Source organism: Elephantulus edwardii, unplaced genomic scaffold (genome assembly GCF_000299155.1).
Source record: "Elephantulus edwardii isolate Elephantulus edwardi_28Jun2011 unplaced genomic scaffold, EleEdw1.0 scaffold00066, whole genome shotgun sequence".
Lineage (NCBI taxonomy): Eukaryota > Metazoa > Chordata > Mammalia > Macroscelidea > Macroscelididae > Elephantulus > Elephantulus edwardii.
In genome coordinates this window covers 13,932,796-13,950,545 of record NW_006399816.1, presented here as the reverse complement: position 1 = coordinate 13,950,545, position 17,750 = coordinate 13,932,796, and the positions used below count along the sequence as shown (strand labels likewise).

At 39.8% G+C, this 17,750-nt stretch overlaps 1 protein-coding gene across 2 annotated transcripts; it reads left to right on the top strand.

The window, feature by feature from the left end:
- Positions 1-11,428: 11,428 nt before the first annotated feature.
- On the top strand, positions 11,429-14,162 carry RPLP1 (ribosomal protein, large, P1). 2 transcript variants are annotated; one of them, XM_006888352.1, is made up of 4 exons: positions 11,556-11,627; positions 12,153-12,227; positions 13,710-13,827; positions 14,045-14,124. In XM_006888352.1, exons 1-4 carry the CDS (start codon positions 11,556-11,558, stop codon positions 14,122-14,124), a joined length of 345 nt encoding a protein of 114 aa, XP_006888414.1. The 2 variants fall into 2 exon arrangements, with proteins under 2 accessions (XP_006888415.1, XP_006888414.1); XM_006888353.1 differs by lacking the exon at positions 12,153-12,227 and having other exon boundaries at positions 11,429-11,627; positions 14,045-14,162.
- Positions 14,163-17,750: the final 3,588 nt, after the last annotated feature.

Genomic DNA, 17,750 nt, shown 5'->3' with positions numbered 1-17,750 from the left:
ATCTAGTGTTACCAGTTGTTACTTTATCAATTTATAGACATCCTCCCACTTGGACCTTTTCAAAGTACATCATAGATTTATGATTTTTGGGGGGGTTGAGGGCATCAGTTTTTTACCACTCAGGTCTTAAGAGTGTACTCCTTTATCCTCTTAACCTCTAAAAAAGTTGACATAATAAACCAAAACCCACAGGGTTTCTAAAACCTGTCATCTTTATTGAAGAAGACTCCCACATTTTTTGACCTGTGAAGTGGTGATGGGTTTGAACTGCTCACTTGCTGGTTATCACCCAAATGCTTTAAATTCTGTGCCACAGGGCTCCTGCTGACACAGGCAAGCCTTAAAGATACTTGGCGTTTGGTACCAGACCACCACAGTAAAGCAAATATTGCAGTAAAGTAGATCACAAGATTTTTTAAAATATCCAATGCATATAAAGGTTATGTGTACACTTTACTGTAGCTTATTCTATACTCTGTAATTTATTGTCAGATAGCATTATGAAAAAGTTTGAAATAGTATGATAATTAACAGAATGTGTATGACACAGAGACACAGAGTGACCACATGCTGTTGGAAAAATGGCACCAATAGGTTTGCTTAATGCAGTGTTGCTACAAACCTTCCATTTGTAAAATATGCAGTATTTGTGAAGCACAGTAAAATGAGGTATGCCTGTATACAGTTCATAGTTAAATTTTCCCAGTTGTCTAAAATTTTTTTCAGTCTATCATCTTATCAGTGTGTATGCCTTGCATTTGAATATTATGTCTCTTTCAATGTCTTTGATATAAAATAATCCCCTTTCCTGTTTTTGTTGTGGGTGTTTTGGTTTATTTTATTTTATTTTTTTTTAAATAACATTGTCTCAAGAGTCCAGGTGAATTATTTTGTAACTATTGAAGGCTTAAATGCCCAAATATTGCTTTAATCTCAATTTTAATTGCTTTATCCAAATATGTAAGAGCTCTGCCTCATTTCAGGGTGTTTAAATAAATTCTTGTACTCTTATTCTTAAATATTAAGTTTCCCTTTGCATCTGAATTAATGGACCAAGTGTAGTTTACATTTAGTAAAATAAAAATCTTAGCTCATTTAGAATTCTTTTTCTAAGAAAATTAATCTTACACTAACGTCTTATTGTAGATTTTCTTGTATAATTCAAGGTTGTAAATGTGGCCCGTATTTCTTATTATTAAGAGATGGTGATGAATTCTAAAGTATATACCAGGGAAACATATTTTTCGCACATCTTTTAAGTACCTTACTATGAATTTTTGCCTCTAACATTTTTTAGGGAACAAATTGTGGTAAATGGTCTTTCTGATCACCTCTAGTAAATCCCCTTATTGATTGAAAACTTCCAGGCCTGTTTATATTTGATCAACATTAATATAATCTCTAATTTGACTAGACAATATCTTAAGAGGATTTACTGGAGATCTTTTAGCTTCTCGCTTGAAATCGTAATCTCTTAGAAGTGCAGCAGTAAAGTTAACTGTGAGGCTGGTGTATCTGCTACTGGGTATTTTGTGAAAAATTGTATTAGGTGGACGTAAGTCATACACATTTTAGTTGGGAAGAAATTGGAAATATCATTTGTTTAATAAATACTGCTAGACCATTAGGACTCATCTTACTAAAAGGTTCCTGAGGGTACTTTTGAAGCTTGTTTGACAATTGCTAAATGTCCTCAAGAAAACAGTCCCTTTTGCTGAATGTTAGATCTTGGACTTGTACTGGTTTATCCAGTTTGACCCTCCGCTACAAATTTGCATTTCTGTTACAAACAGGGGCGTATTACCCAATAACTGAGGTGATCGTGGGTTTATATGTGCTGCCCTACTAGTTTTTATTGAACAGTGCTATACTTTTTCTTCACCATATCAAACTATTTCTTCACTACAGATTACTAAGGAAGCACAAGTAAACTCATGCTTCCCTTGTTTATGGAGTAATCTTATATTGCCCTCAGATATAGTGAATCAGAATCTTTATTTTTAACAGGATCCTCAGGTGATTCTTATGTCCTAAGAGCCAGACATTCTTACTCAGATTCCACTGGGCCATTTTAAGAATGGGACAGTTTTTTGCATTGAGACTCAACCAAACTGGATCAACTCTGTATAATATAATGATTTGAGCTATCATGAGCACTTCATTTGTATCTTGTAATTTTAATGCTTTTGTTCTCCAGATGAGGATTTTTAAGTTCAATCTTAGTATTTAACTGACTTTCAAGAATTTGGCCTGTGACATACCTTTATTTTCAGTCTTTTGAACAGATGTTCACATTTCAAAAATAACTAATTGCTTCAAATTATTAACTGTTTCCTAGACTGACTATGCTAAATTTAGTTTACCCAGATTTACATGCTATTTTACTAGCAGCAGATGTTTTTTAACTGCATGATAAAAGAGTCTGATTTACTGTATTTTCTGTTGGCTCTTGAAATCGTTCTGAAATGTTTGAGGAGAAAATTACTTGGTATGTTTTATCACTATTGAATCTCATGCTTTTGGTGACATTCTGTTTTGTGATATTAAGATATTAACTGAAGTACTTAGAAGTCCTTTATGTTCTTTTGTGTAATAGATTTAATTCTTCTTGTACTTTAAGTTCTTTAATGTTTTGTACTGTTTTGCTTCACCACTTCATTAACTTTTGTCTCCATGTAAGGAGTGTCACTGTCTCTTTTGCTTGGAGATCTTTGAAAAGTGTATAGATTTTATTGGTGTTAAAATTGGTTTTAAGAGTTGTGGACCTACTAGATTGCCTCACAGTAGCAGGCACAAACATTGGTTTTTGATTGAGAGAGCAGGATGAATTCTTTGTCCTGAACACTATGTGATTATGATTGTTATCAATTTTTCCCTTTTGTTTCCTTGTTGAGAGGGGCACTTTTGGTAGAATGTTTATATATTGGCTAGTACTGAATAAATGCAAAGAGATGATATAAATCATTTGAATAGCCTATTTAACGTTTGAAAAGATTCATGTATTTCTTTTGATATTATACCAATTAATATAGCCAAACCTGCTGCACTTCTAATACTTTATTTAAATTAATTCTGGGTTGTGCTTGTTTCTTGATTCCTCTTCCAATCTGATCAGAATGTACCACCAATTCGTCTCCGACACAGACGATCACGCTCCGCAGGGGACAGATGGGTAGATCATAAGCCTGCTTCTAACGTGCAAACTGAAACAGTCATGCAGCCACATGTCCCTCATGCCATCACAGTATCTGTTGCAAATGAAAAGGCACTAGCTAAGTGTGAGAAGTACATGCTGACTCACCAGGAACTAGCCTCCGATGGGGAGATTGAAACTAAACTAATTAAGGTAAAAACAAATTTACAAAGGAGGAAAAAAATATAAAAAGTCAGCTCGGGGAAAAACCCATATGCCCTGGTCTTCCTTTGCTGTCACATAGGCACTGACAACTGAAACCTAAATGATTTTTCTAACTAACTTTTTTATTAGCAGTAAACAGAAATAGTGTCTGAGGTTGTGAATCTGCTAAACTGGAACTAATTGCTGCTTTTCTGTATAAGAGGTTTAGAGTCTCCGATGTGTTAAGAGGAAAACTCCAGCTAGATCTGTAATGTACTGGATCTTTAATTACTATATAGTTTTAATCATTCCTGGAAAAGTAAACCTAAACAACCAACTCCTCTAAGTTTTCTACCACTTCAATATTAAGAGCCCACATTAATTTTGACCTATCAAAATCACTCAGTACTGAGCCATCTAGAGCCCTATTCCAGAAGGAAACGTGCCTGTCTAGAAACTAATTCTTTGGATCAATTCCCTACACCAGGGATGGTAAAACCTAAGACTGGGGGTGAGGGCGGGAGAGCTTTTCATTTCATATTCCATTCCATCCCATTTAGAAGATGGTTCTTAGAGTTCTTTGAACTGTCAGTTGAATATGGGGAAGAGGCCAGAGAAGAACAGTGCTGTAGAACTTTTGGGCAGATTTCTTGAATCTGAATTGTTTTAGTTTTTAAATTACAGGCTGACTAAAAGGCATTCTTTTTTTTTAAATGGCAGGTATAAGTGCTACTAATTATATAGCATTGACTTGTTTAGTAAGGGATAGATGCTTAAATCTCTAAACTGTTTTAATATCAATCTCAAGTGCCATCTGGTTTTGTGGGTGGGAATTTCTAGAAAACAGTAGATGCTTGAGATGAGCTTGAAACATGGTCTATGTGTGTTTATTACTTGGATGTATCAACATGTAACAGTGACCTTTTCTCTTGGCTTTAGGGTGATGTTTATAAAACAAGGGGAGGTGGACAATCTGTTCAGTTTACTGATATTGAGACACTGAAACAGGAATCACCAAGTGGGTGAGTGACCATCAAGGATGTTTTTTAAGAGAGCTGTTATTTTCTTAGCTGCTCTTTCTTCAGGCACAATATCCTATAAAATATCTCATTCTACAAAGGGGTATAGCTAGTATCTCCCTCTTTCTAATATTTTTCCTTTTCTTAGCTGCAAAAATAATTCTTTCTCCTTTTTCAGGAGTCGAAAACGGAGAACTTCTACAGCAGCACCTGCCCAACCAGATGGTACAGAGGGTGAATGGACCGATGTAGAAACAAGGGTAGGGGTGAAAAATATTTGCTTAATAAAAATTAGGGGTCATGTTTTAAACTCCACAGTTATAGGATATCATGCTCTTTGAAGAAGCTGAGGTATTATAGTCCATTGGTGCTGGTTTAGCGTATAGGCTTGTTAGCAAATTTCCTGACACCTTGTATTTATTTAGGTCTAGTCATTGGAGCTTCAGTTCAAAGTTCCTGTTTTTGTTCAATGAACCAGAGCCATAGTCAGAAAGTATCACTTTAGAATAATAAGAATTCACGTCAAATTAATGGGAACCAAGGTGTGTGTGTGTGGGGGGGGAATTAATGGGAAGCTTTCTTGGGATAGCTCCTCAGGAATTTCCTTGGTGATTGGCATTCCTGATGAGGCCTCATGTGCAAAGAGTGTGGGAAGGTGGCGGCCAGGAAGCAAAGTTCCAGTCCTGGCCAGTAACTTTCTCAAAGACCCTTCCTCATATTTGAATGAAGGAGCTTACTGAGATGTGACCATTTTCAGGAATAAATGGGAGTATATGTAACTGGTGTTTTAACGTACATGTCCATGCTATAGAAAGCATTGCTGGAGTTCATCTTGGGTGAGCCTGTCCTTTAAATAGAGCAGGGACGATGAGCTTTTCCCCTTCTTGCTTGTCCTGGCAGTGTTCCGTGGCTGTGGAGATGAGAGCGGGATCTCAGTTGGGACCAGGATATCAGCATCATGCACAACCCAAGTGAGTACTGGGGCTTTGCTGGTTTTCCCTCTTCTTGTGCCCCCACCTCCCCTCCTCCTTCCTATCAGATATTTGGTTTTTAAGAGGAAACAGTGGTTTTTGTGTACCCTTTTAGATATCTGGGAAGACTACACAGGAGTCAGGACAATGTTGAGAAGAAGGCTGATTAGGAACAATTAGAGAACAGATGATGGGAGGTTGTTTGTGTTTGCCCAACTCAAAGCTTTTAGAGGTTGAACTACAACTGCCTGTAAAGAAGAAAGGCTACTATAGCTTTCAGTGTGGAATATAGAATTCATTCTTCCTTGACTAGCCTCTTGGTCTTACAGCAGTAAATGTTCAATAAATAAAAGTGAATGGCAAGATTTATGGGATGGAGACATTTTTTACCTCCTTTATTAAACACACTTAGGAGTCTGGCTTATTTTTCCATATTTCAGAAAAACTCCCATCTTTTCAAGTAACTCCTATTCAAGCCCATTCTTTATATATTCATTTTCGCATGCATATTCTCGAGGCAATTTGGAAAAGCCTTAAAACAAGTTAGACAAAGATAAGTCTTGTTTTCTCAACTTTATGCTTGATAAGCATCTATTACTAGTTACCTGCTTTCTCAGATTTGACATTTCCTGTGGTAAGGAATTGTGCTGCCAACCTGAAAGTACACAGTTCAAATACACCAGATGCTCCTTGGGAGAAAGATGGGTAGTCTTCTCTGATGTGATTTACTGCCTCTGAAAACTCACAGGAGGGTCAACTATGGGTTGGTTCCAGCCCAATAACATAACATAATAAAATTATCAAAGCTTTTTTAGAGATCTAGTTTTATGAATGCATCACTAATTGTAACATCTCTAAATTCTGGTTTTTATATTTTAGGCGTAAGAAGCCATAAGTTGACACACTCCCAGAAACAAAACATTTTTTTTTTTGGTCTTGGTGATTTCTTCAAAGCCACGACAGAAGCCCACTTCTGAGCCATGTTGTCGATGGACTCCAGCTTTGGTGAATATCACAGACCTGGGAGAGAGCATGCACTGGCACTGGCCTAGATCAAAGCTTCCCTATGCTTCCAGAGATGTCAAATGATGCTCAGCAACTTTTTTTTAACTATTATCTGCCTTGCCATATTTAATATTAATAGCAGAGAGAGACCCTTTTTTCCTCATTGTATGAACTTTTTTATAATGCTGCCTTTTTATATATTTCTTGTATGCATATAAACTAATTCATGCAAGTGTTTGTCTTGGGTGATTAAGGAAGAACAAATATATCTCAATCACATTTTATTTTTTACTGTGACTTTTCCAACTCTAGTCTGAATATATCTTTCAGGTTTTATAAACAGAACAAATGCTGCTATCAGTTAGTTATAAGAATGCACTTTAGACATATTTAACAATTCAAAACTTTCATAATAAAGATTTCAGTGACCAGCCAATTATAAGACTATTTTAGGAGGTTACTTTTAACTTTCATATGTATATCTTCACTTAATGACATTTAGATATGCCAAAAGTGTTGAAATTAAAAGCACTAAGAAATACATGTTTATGTCATGGTCATTCAGCACCTACCATAGTCTTTATTTACATTTAGCTAATACTCAGTGTTTGTGGGATGAACGAGAAGCACTACAAAATATGCAAGCCGATGTCTTTTGACAACAGTAATACATACATAGTTAATATACATTGAGACAAAAACAGTTTGAGGCTAACACAAATTAGAAAATATACTATTGGAAAGCATGGTGAAATTGTAAATTTTGCATATGCATTTTAAAAAACCTGAGTTTAAAAAGCTAAACTTTTTATTTTCCTACTAAAATATAGAAAACCAAACCTTTTATAAAATACCCTGTAATAGTTTGAACCTAACACTTTCATACTTTAAGCAACAAAATTCTTTTGCACCTAATGGAATGATAGAAAACTAACCTCTGTAACTATATTAATGTAAGAGTAACATTCTTTTATATTTTAAAAGGGAAAAGCTTTTTCTTAGTCTAGCACAGTAATGAAAATTTTGTTATCAAACCAAAACCCTTTTGTTGACATCTGCCTGTCCACTCTTGTAGTCTACAGACCGTAGGCCATGGCATATGGATAGAGCCAGACATTGACAATCTCAGACCATTTAGTCCAGGGTATGATTACTAGGCCCAAACATGTGGACTAGAGAAGATCCTGTGAAAAATGTTCTTCTATTCCACTGTCCTGTATATCCCCTCCATAAGCCCCAGAAGTCTTCAACATGGGGAGATAGAGACATGCTTTCCCCCTATCTTCTGCATACTAGTGTATAATAAAACTCCCTTGTTCACTTCAAACTGCCTCCAAGATTGGTTCTTCCAATGGCAGAACCACAGTTTTTTGGTAACAATAACAATGGTCTTTCAAATAGGCTTTTTCTTTTTGATGAAAATTATATTAGTCAAAAACAGAGATGAAGGAAAAGTGATTTAATATAGCAGCAATGCTATTAATAGTTTTTAGAATGCTATACACTACTGTAAAGGTTAAATCTTATTTCAGTAGATGCAATCGGATTTAATCTACTTCTGGATTATTTTAATTTTAAATTGGCATAGGAACTAACTCATAGTGACTCGAGTTTTTGTAGGATGTAAATCACATGGGAGGAGATTGTCCAACTTTCTCCTATGGAGCAGCCAGTGGATGCGAACCTCCAGAAAGGCATCACCTTTGTGTCAGCAGAGAAACTACAAACTGGCACTAGAGCTCCCTTGTCTAAAGGAACATGGTTTAATCTACTAAATCCCCTTACTGCTGTCAAGAACTGACTCAAGTTGACCTTCAATTGTGTTTCCTCTCTGAAAGGCTATAAATGATATCAGGAGAATGTCTAGTTTTCTCTACCCCAAGACATTTGACAACAACAAAAAGAGGGGAATTTATGAACAATGTATGCTTTGCTTAAGTAAATAGTTCTAAAATACAGACAGCTGTGGTTAATGAAATGGTATGTATCTGGTACCCTGTTAGGTGCCACTGAGTTGTGTACGACTCACTGCAACTATTAACAGGTCTAAACCTGTCCTATCCTGTTCCATCCTCCTCCTCATTGACATATTTTAGCTCATTGCAGGATTCACTGTTAATCCATCTCTGTCTTCTGCGGACCTTCACCTTTCCAAATATGATATCCATCTCCAAAATAGCCTCTACTAACAAACATGCAAAAAGTATGAGATGAAGCTTCATCATCCTTGCCTCCAAGGAGTACTCCAGCTATACTTTCACCAAGACACACCTGTTCTTTTGGCAGTCTGTTCAGTACTCTGTTTCCAACAGCACAGCTCACAGACATCAATTCTTGTCATTCTTATTCATTGTCCAGCTCAGATGTGTGGCAAGTAACTGAATCAGGCACAGCTTAGTCCCCAAACCAACATCATTGCTCCTTACTAATTTGAAGAGTTCCCTGAATGCTGGTAATCAAGGATGTTGATTGTGGACCCAAGTAAGATGAAGTGGTTGACAGTCAATCTTTTCTCCATCTGTCATGTCTATTGGTCCAGTGGTGAGAATTTTTTCTTGACGTTGAGATGTACTTGAAAACTATAGTCTTATTTTTTGCAGCAAATACGTCAAGTCCTCGTTTTCAGCAAGTTTGTCTATCTGCATAATGAAGGTTATGTACTCTTCCAATCCTGATGCAACAGTCTGTAATTGTCAGTTTTGATTGCTCAAGATTGTAAATGATGGAAGTGGTATTAAAGCCTAAGACTGACATCAAAGCTCTTTAATGTCTTTGCTGTACTAGTTGTGTCACCAATAGCCTAACATTTTCTTAGTCCTAGTTATTTGTTTGTTAATTTCTGATGTTTTACAAATCAGGATTGTTCAGATCATACTTTAGAACATCTAGTGCTTTGGTTTCCAGCCTTTTGATAATTGCCTCGTTTGATCTGTGCCAGTCAGAGAAACAGGGCAGTCATTAGTTGAGCTGTGCATAAGCAAAGTAAAGCAAAGCACTCTGGTCACAGAGTTAAAAGATGGAGCCCAGCTAATCTGATTCCTTGTGCAGCTTTTAAAATGCAACTTCGTTTCCAAGATTCATCCCTATCGATACATCTCATGGTCACTGCTTTCTTTTATTTCACATTTTTATCCATGACCCTACTTCTTAACAGTATTGCAGTTTTCTTTATGTGTCTGGAACCCCAGGGACAGCCATATACTAGCCCCCTCAGTTATAAAATGATAATTAGGACTGCAATTAGTGGGTTGAGGAACATCTTCAATTACATTTTGCCAACTTGCTCTTCAAAGTGACTACCACCAATATACTACATATTTCACTGGTGCGATTTACTGCCTTGGAAAACCCACTGGAGGGGTCAGCTGTGGGTTGGTTCCTACTCAGTGATAAACAATAATATAGTCATTGTTATGTTCCATTGAGTCACGCTGTGACCCTATGTACAGCAGCTCTGAACCCTGCCCCGTCCTGAGCCAATCTCACTAATTTCAACACACCAATCCCCATTGCCCCAGTTACTGTATCAATCTATCTCATGGGGGGGGGGGGTGTCTTCCTCTCCTGCGCTGTCCCTTCACCCTTCTAAGCATGATGTCCTTCTCCAAGGACTGGTCTCCTGGCCCCGTGCCCAAAGTATGTGAGATGGAGCTTCAAAATCCTAGCTTCCAAGGAGAAATTTGGTTTCACCCTCTCCAAGACAGACTGACTTGTTTTCTTGGTGGTCCATGGTATGTTCAAGACTCTTCTCCAGAACCACAACTTGAAGGCATAGATTCTTCTGTCATCCTTAGTCATCCTCCAGCTTTCTGACACATAGCAAGTAATTACAAAGACCATGGCCTGGATAATTTATACACATATATAGGAAGCAGGAGTGGCATCACTTCCTAAACAACATGCCTCTGGACTATGAACTTTGATAAATGATGATAAATATAGAAAGGATTCAGGTCTTTTCATATGGTCGCTATGAGTCATGCTCAACTCGATGGCAATCAAAAAACACTATAAACGCATTATACGTAAAGCTTCTATTTCGGGGTATTAAAATGTTTACTTTTGTTAGCCATGAATGGTCCAAGAGGGAACCCTTAAGTGGGAGATGCCAATAAACTTAGATCAAGTATAATTACAAAATAATGGCACTGACTGGATGCAAGTTTCCCAAGAAAACAAGCCCTTGCAAAATGAACACTATCTACTTTTTCCGCTGTGAGGAGTGAATCTTTGCAGTGTGGTTCGATAATACAGCAGGATTTCAAATGTCAAAGCTATTATAACAGAACGTTTATTCTTTACTTCTATTCAACCAGCCTTGGTGGCTGAGTGTGTAAATGTGTTGGGCTTCTAACCAAAAGGGCCACAGCAGTTCCTTAAGAAAAAGATGGACACTCTTCCTCTTTCGATTTAGAATTGGAAACAACTTGATGGCAGTGGGTTTGACTTCAGAACTCTCTTGCTGGGTGCTGTCGAGTACGACTCATAAGCGACCCTAGAACCCTGCCTTGTCTCCTGCGATCCTCATCCTATATCTCTGACACACTTGAGCCCCTTGTTGCAGTCAATATCATGTATCTCGTTTGAGTTTCTTCCTCTCTATCGCTGACCCTCCACCTTTCTAAGCATGATGTCACCTCCTAGGGAAAAGCTTCTCCTAACAACTGACATTAGTAGTTAATAACTGAGCAAGCACTGGGGCTTTGAATTTTAGGTCTCACCGTTCCCAGAGGTCACCAGTTCTTGCTGGAAAACTGGCGGTCGACGTAATTACTGTAAAAAAATGTTAGAGGTTACAGAAAGGCAAAGTTAAGCCAGTGTGTGTTTGTAAAATCCACTTAATTAGGTTACTAGCTCCTAGAAAATATCTGTAATGTTCGCGTACTCTGAAAGTTAACCAAAACAAGAGCTACCGTAACCGGTTACCACCAGCACCTCCCTCCCTAACTGTAAGAACGCGCCAGCCAGCTCGTCTTGCGCGCAGGTGCCCTTGCGCTGTCCTAACTGGCGGTTGTCGATCCGCCTCTTCCGCCAGAAGCGGGCGCTGATTGGTCTGTGTGGTCCATATAAGAGGCTACGCGCAGGCGCCCCGATCTCTTTCTTCAGTTGCCGCAAAGGTGCTCGGTCCTTCCGAGGAAGCTAAGGCCGAGTTGGGGTGAGGCCCTCACTTCATCCGGCGACTAGCACCGCGTCCGGCAGCCTTCCGCCTAGTACCAGAGTACCATGGCCTCTGTCTCTGAGCTCGCCTGCATCTACTCGGCCCTCATCCTGCACGACGATGAGGTGACAGTCACGGTGAGTGCAGGCCCGGGCCGGCGGCGGGTGCGGCCTGCGGGCGGCCCGCTCCCCACGTGTCTGGCCGGGCGGGCTCCTCCCCGGACACAGTAATGATCGCGGATTCGGGGGGTGGGAACCCACGTGGTGAGCCCCGAATAGCTAAGATTTCCTGGGGGGTGTGTGTACTCTAACTTTGAGAAACTTTATTCGCTAAGAAACTTAGTAGCGTTTATCTTGTAAATCGGCCATCTGATTTTAGCGCAGGGTTGTACGGCACGCTTCCTGGTGTGTTTTTCAGGCGTTGATGGCCTTGGATGGCTCGGGTCGTGGTTTCGCAGACCCGTGGGGGCCGGGGAAGGCCCGGGCTTTGCCCCGTAACTTAAAAATAGCCGCGTGACCGGGGCAGCTCGTCCCGGCCGGCCATGTGTTTACTCGGAATAGTCTTAGAGAGTGTGCACGAAGTAGGCTTGTCATTTGCCGTGTACCGGAGACATGAAAGCCGATCCACGTTCACTGAGACTGGCGTATTTTGTTCATTTTTAGGAGGATAAAATCAATGCCCTCATTAAGGCAGCCGGTGTCAACGTTGAACCTTTCTGGCCTGGGCTGTTTGCAAAGGTAAGGCTACGAGATGCAAAGGCGGGGCTTCCACCCAAGTGTCAGAAAAGGGCCCGCAGTTCATCTCTTTTATCCTCTTTTGAACGACGATAAATAAAATGTAACCAAATAATGTCTCCTCACAGTAGATCACTAAGACATGTCTTTCCACCATGAGTATGTGTACACTTGAATCAGTTCTGATTTTCAGCACTTTTGTCTGGCCATTTGCTTCATCAAGCTTATAAAAAGCTAATAACAGACTTACTTACTGCCCCAAGTGTATTGGTACTAGCTACCCACCATTGTGCAGGTTATTTTAATCTTTGGTAAGTGAAAGGAATACCCTCAACTTTTGACCCAGAAATGCCTGGTCAGAATAAGGATGGCAGGAGAGCTTCCTAATAGTAGATAAAATTCTATTGGGTATTCAGTCTTAAAATACATTCTAACTAAAGCAACTAGATACCCTTCAACACACCTATGATTTGTCTAGGTATCAAGTGTTTCTGCCCAAATCAAAATCTGAGGAGCACTCTATCCATAATAGATTTCTTTAGGGCTTTTAATTTTTTCATTCTATGAATGTTTGTTACTTTTCACAAGCATCAATAATTTTGTTTTCCTAGCTTTTGTATGTATATAAAGCAGAACTGGGCATCTATCCTCTTCTAAAATAATGAGTACTTGAAAACCAGGGATTGTAGTAGAGTAGATTGTCAGAGATCCGTATTTGTGTCCATCTAAAAAATTTAAAAAGTGATCCAACAGAATGGAAAATTGTTTAACATTAATATCACATGTCGGGGAAAATCTTGCTGAAGATTATTGAAAATGGAGCATATTGACAAGAATTTTCAAGAGATTCAAGAAGTATTCAAAAGAGGCTGTGGAGTAAGGAGTATCATTGCTTGTTTGGTGATTCTTTGCAGAAAGCAGAAAATACTAGAAAGATACTTGGCTATACAGAGATACTCAGCAAGATAATAACAAATTATGAAAAGTTTTGCAAGGAATTACAGTTCCAGAAAGTTAATTGTGCACATTCAGAATTTGTGCATTGACCTTTAGGAAGGAGCAGTTATAAAAACAATTGTTTTGTTGCATTGGGGAAATCTACTGCCAGTGAGTTCTCTAAAGTGCTAAAGAACAAAGATGTCACTTTAAAGGTTAAATGCAAAAAATGAAACCAGTAAAGAACTTGGCATATTAAAAAAAGCCACACCCCAAAACAACCAAGAAATGACTTATTGCTTGGAGGAAACCAGGAACTTTGTTTGGTTTGAGTGTTTCTAGAGTTTGGTCTCGCCCAACAAACAGCAGAACCAGCTTAGATATTAACTGCAAGGGAAAATCAGTCTTGACTGTAGAAAGCCAACCTCATATTTGTCATCAGCAGACAAGATAAAGTGACTATCCTAGAAGGAAGAGAAGTATAGTCCTGAAAATAGAGGAGTATACCTTGTAAAAAAGAGAGCTGAAACTTTGCTGTGTGTATTGCAGGCCCTGTCAAATGTCAACATTGGGAGCCTCATCTGCAATGTGGGTGCTGGTGGACCTGCCCCAGCGGCCGGGGCTGCACCAGCTGGAGGACCTGCTCCCACGACTGCTGCTGCTCCAGGTAGGAAGCTTGAGCTTTACAGTTTAAAGGATGGGACTACTTCCAGAGCCACTTATGGAGTCAAGTTCACTATAAATAGATGGTGTACTGGAATCTTACAGGCCATAGCATTGCTCTGGTATTGGGTAGTTTGGGCCTGTACTTTCCTCATAAAAGTACCTTCCTCATAAAATCTTGAGATGTGATTTTTATCATGTTTTGTTTTTGTTTTTTTTAGTTGAGGAGAAGAAAGTGGAAGCAAAGAAAGAAGAATCTGAAGAGTCTGATGATGACATGGGATTTGGTCTTTTTGACTAAACTCCTTTTGTAACATGTTCAATAAAAAATCCTGAACTCTTCAGTGCTGTTGATCTTCTTGCAACATTTCTTGACTACGGCACTCATGAGTGCTAATTAGGGCCATAACTTTCTGCAAGTATTTGGATGTGTTAGAGTTGAATTAATTTCCTGATGCTTCACTGCTTTGATAAGTGGTGACCATTAGGTTTCTGATGCTGTAAAAGTGGGAGGTGACTGCCCATCTTTATCCTACAGAGTGGCTGGTGAAGTTGAATGAGCTTTTGGTTGGTAGCACTATATAAAGCAGGCTTGTGTGTCTTTGAGTCATAGCTGACCTTCTACCAGGTTTTCATACCAGTAAATTGTACTCAAGAGAAGAGATTGCCGATCTTCCTCCTGTGGAGGAGCCCCAGTAGATTTTAACCTGCATACCGATTGGTATGCGTAGCTCCCTAGTCCAGAGCCTTCCATGTAAAGCCCGGAACCCCAGAACTATTTTGAAAAAATCACCAATTAAATAAGGCACCGTCATCCTTGAGACTTGTGCTGTCTTTTCTGGATCACTGATTCATCAGAGCTCTAGTGCTGCCATGGTATCTTAATAGAAGAGTGGATGGAGTTTGGATGCTTTGTTTTGGTTAACAGAAGGCAAAACTACCACGAGAGTGCCAAGGACAACATTCCTTCCTTCAGGTCTGTGCCGATTACCTATTCTCACGGGACCATAGACAACTAGGTGCAAGACAGTAGTTTGTGCTTGAGGGGTCTTTAGGTACAGTATTACAGATGTCCAAAACGTGACGTGATTGAGGAGTAGATTACTACAAAATTGGTGGGGCCATCTGAAACTGGATGGGTATGTGCCTTTAACCAGAAATTCAGTCCCACTTAGGTGTTACAGACCTATCACAGCCAAATCTCCCTTCTGGTGGTCTCACCTTTAACTTCCCTGATGGGTCAATCAATTATGAATTTTATAACCTTAAGTTCCTGATTTAACAACATAGTATATCCCGTTGGGTTTATATATCCTGTTTTGTGTTCTGGGAGAGTGGCCATTTTCATTGCGTGATGATGGATGTTTCTCTGGTCCAGACTCTAGCCCTCAAATGTCATTTGTGTTTAAGCAGATTTCATGAGGGGCTTTTGAACAGAAAAGGAAAATGCATGATACCAAGTGGTCTGGAGAAGAGGCTTTTCTGCAGCCATTAACAGAATTCTACTATTGAAAGGCAATGCAAGATCCCTAATTCTATAGGGAAAAAGATTGGACCGATATATGTAAAAAGCTCCTATACACACTTGATTGATTATGGAATTAAAGTGAAATTTTTGACAACTTTAGTCTTTTTATCATAGTATCATGATGCAGCTAGAATGCCCCTGGGAATCGAGAATGGTGAGACTGTTACATTGGACATGTTACCAGGAGGGCCAACTCCTGGAGAAGGATATATCTGGTAGAGGGTCAGGAAAAGAATGGGCAATCTCCTTACCCGCGATTAACTGCCTCTTAAGACCTGCCAGGGGGTGAGCTATGGGTCAGTTCCGACTTGTTGGCACACACAACAAAGTAGAGGGTTAAGGAAACAGCAAGACCCTCAGTTGGCATAATGGCTGCAGCAGTGGTCTGAGGATGGTGCAGGATGGACTGTTGGTTTGGTCTGTTGCACACCATATGATTATGAGTTAGAGATACCTTAATTTCATCTAACAACTCTGCTTCCGAGCCCTGGTGGCACTATGGGTTGAGTCGGGCTGCTAGCCAAAAACCTGATGGTTCAAGCCCATCAGCTGCTCCAAGGGAGAAAGATGGGTAGTCTAAGGTGATTTACAGCCTCTGAAAAGTTGCTAGTGGGTCATATGTGAGTGGTAGATGAGCCCACATCAGTTTGGTGATGGTGCTACGAACTAAGACTAGGAGGTAAAGCCCAATATCTACTGAGAACTGGGCAAAGCAAACCTCACAGATAACAGGTGTTCCCTGATGTGCTGGAAGATGAGCACCAGAGGTTGGAAGACATTCAGAAGATGGGGTTTGAAAAGGTGCACTTGGGCAGATCAACAACGGTGAAGATGGCAGCAGGACAGGTGACACTGTATTTTGCTGTATGTAGTCAGAATCTGCTCAGCAACTCACCAACATGTGAGTGTAACCAAAGGAGATTTGTGAGTGTGTGTAAAGGTAAAAATAGCTGGAAGCAATAGTAACAACTGTGATTACCTCAGGAAATACTTTGAGCTTGTTGCTGGGAGAGGCCTTTGGAAAAGGACTATTAAGGTTGGAAAGGTAGAGGAGAGGGTTCAGTGAAAGAGGAAGACCCTCAACGGGATGGATTGACACAGTGACGGCAGCAGTGGGTGGGCTCAGGTGGGTCAGAGATGAGGATGGCACACACAGGATCGGACAGGGTTGAGAGCTGTTAATACACAAAGTTGCTGCAAATTGAATTTGAGTCGATTGTATCAAACAGCATCACCATGAAAACCTCTGAAGGTAAGGGTTGGAGACAGTCTGCATACTACTTGTAAAAAGAGCAAGGGCTGCATGGGGACGCTCAAAGCTAACTTTCATTGACTTCACAAAAGGAAACTCCCCATCAACAGCATCAACAACACAAAACCAATTTCCGTGAGGTCAGACATAGCTCTTAGACCACACATAATCATACTGGAAAAGTTAAAACGTTACAATCCAGGTTAATAGAAGACAGGACAGCTTCTGAAATTTGCACATAGGACCTCAGCCTTGACCCTCGGGGGCTGAAGGCTAGTGTTAAAAAGCTTTCAGTCCTGTGAGGGGGCAGGGTAGCAGTTACAAGGTCAGATCTATCTCCTGTTGGATCTTTAGGTCTGCTTCAGTCATAGTTTCTGCTACTGTAAGTCTAGCTGGTGCAAGAATGGTCCTAAAGAGTGTTCATTGCATTCCCACTTCTCCTTTGCTGGTGTCAAGACACTCTCTGCTGCTGGAATAGCTCAATTTAATGGCAAGACTAGCCAATCCCTTTTGTGGATAGGCTAACACACCCTATTTGCATTCTTTCTGCCCATATACATGACAGAATCAAGTTCAGTGACTAGAAAAGCCATTTTGAGAGAGAAACTCTTAGCTCCACAATACCACATACTGGGAAAGAGATGATAAATTTTCAGATTTTCTTGCATGGTGTTTGAAAGAGCCCTGGTGGTTCAGTGGGTTAAATTTTGTAAAGCTAACACAAAGTTTTGTGGTTCAAATCCATCAACTGCTCCACAGGAAAAAAAAACCCAAAAAACGATGCAGACAGTTTCCATAAGGATTTACAGCGTTGGAAGCTACTGGATAGTTCTACTCCAGCCTACAGGGTCACTATGACTCAGAATTAGCTAAGTTTTGAGATAATGCTTACATTTTTAAAAGCCACAAACATGTATTGCTTTTATTAAAACATGAGTTTTACTCTTTCAAAAAATATAGGATGGAGGCCTTTTCTTCCTATCTCCTTTCAAGGAGGGAGGCCCATCCCTTTGGGAGATAACGTTCTCGCTTCATTTTACTTTTTCCCTTAAAAAAATACGGGAGGGAGATTCGACAAATGCCAGAGAGCACCAGAGAGATGAACTGTGGCCAGCTGTGAGGCAGTGTTAGCACAAATAAGAAAAAT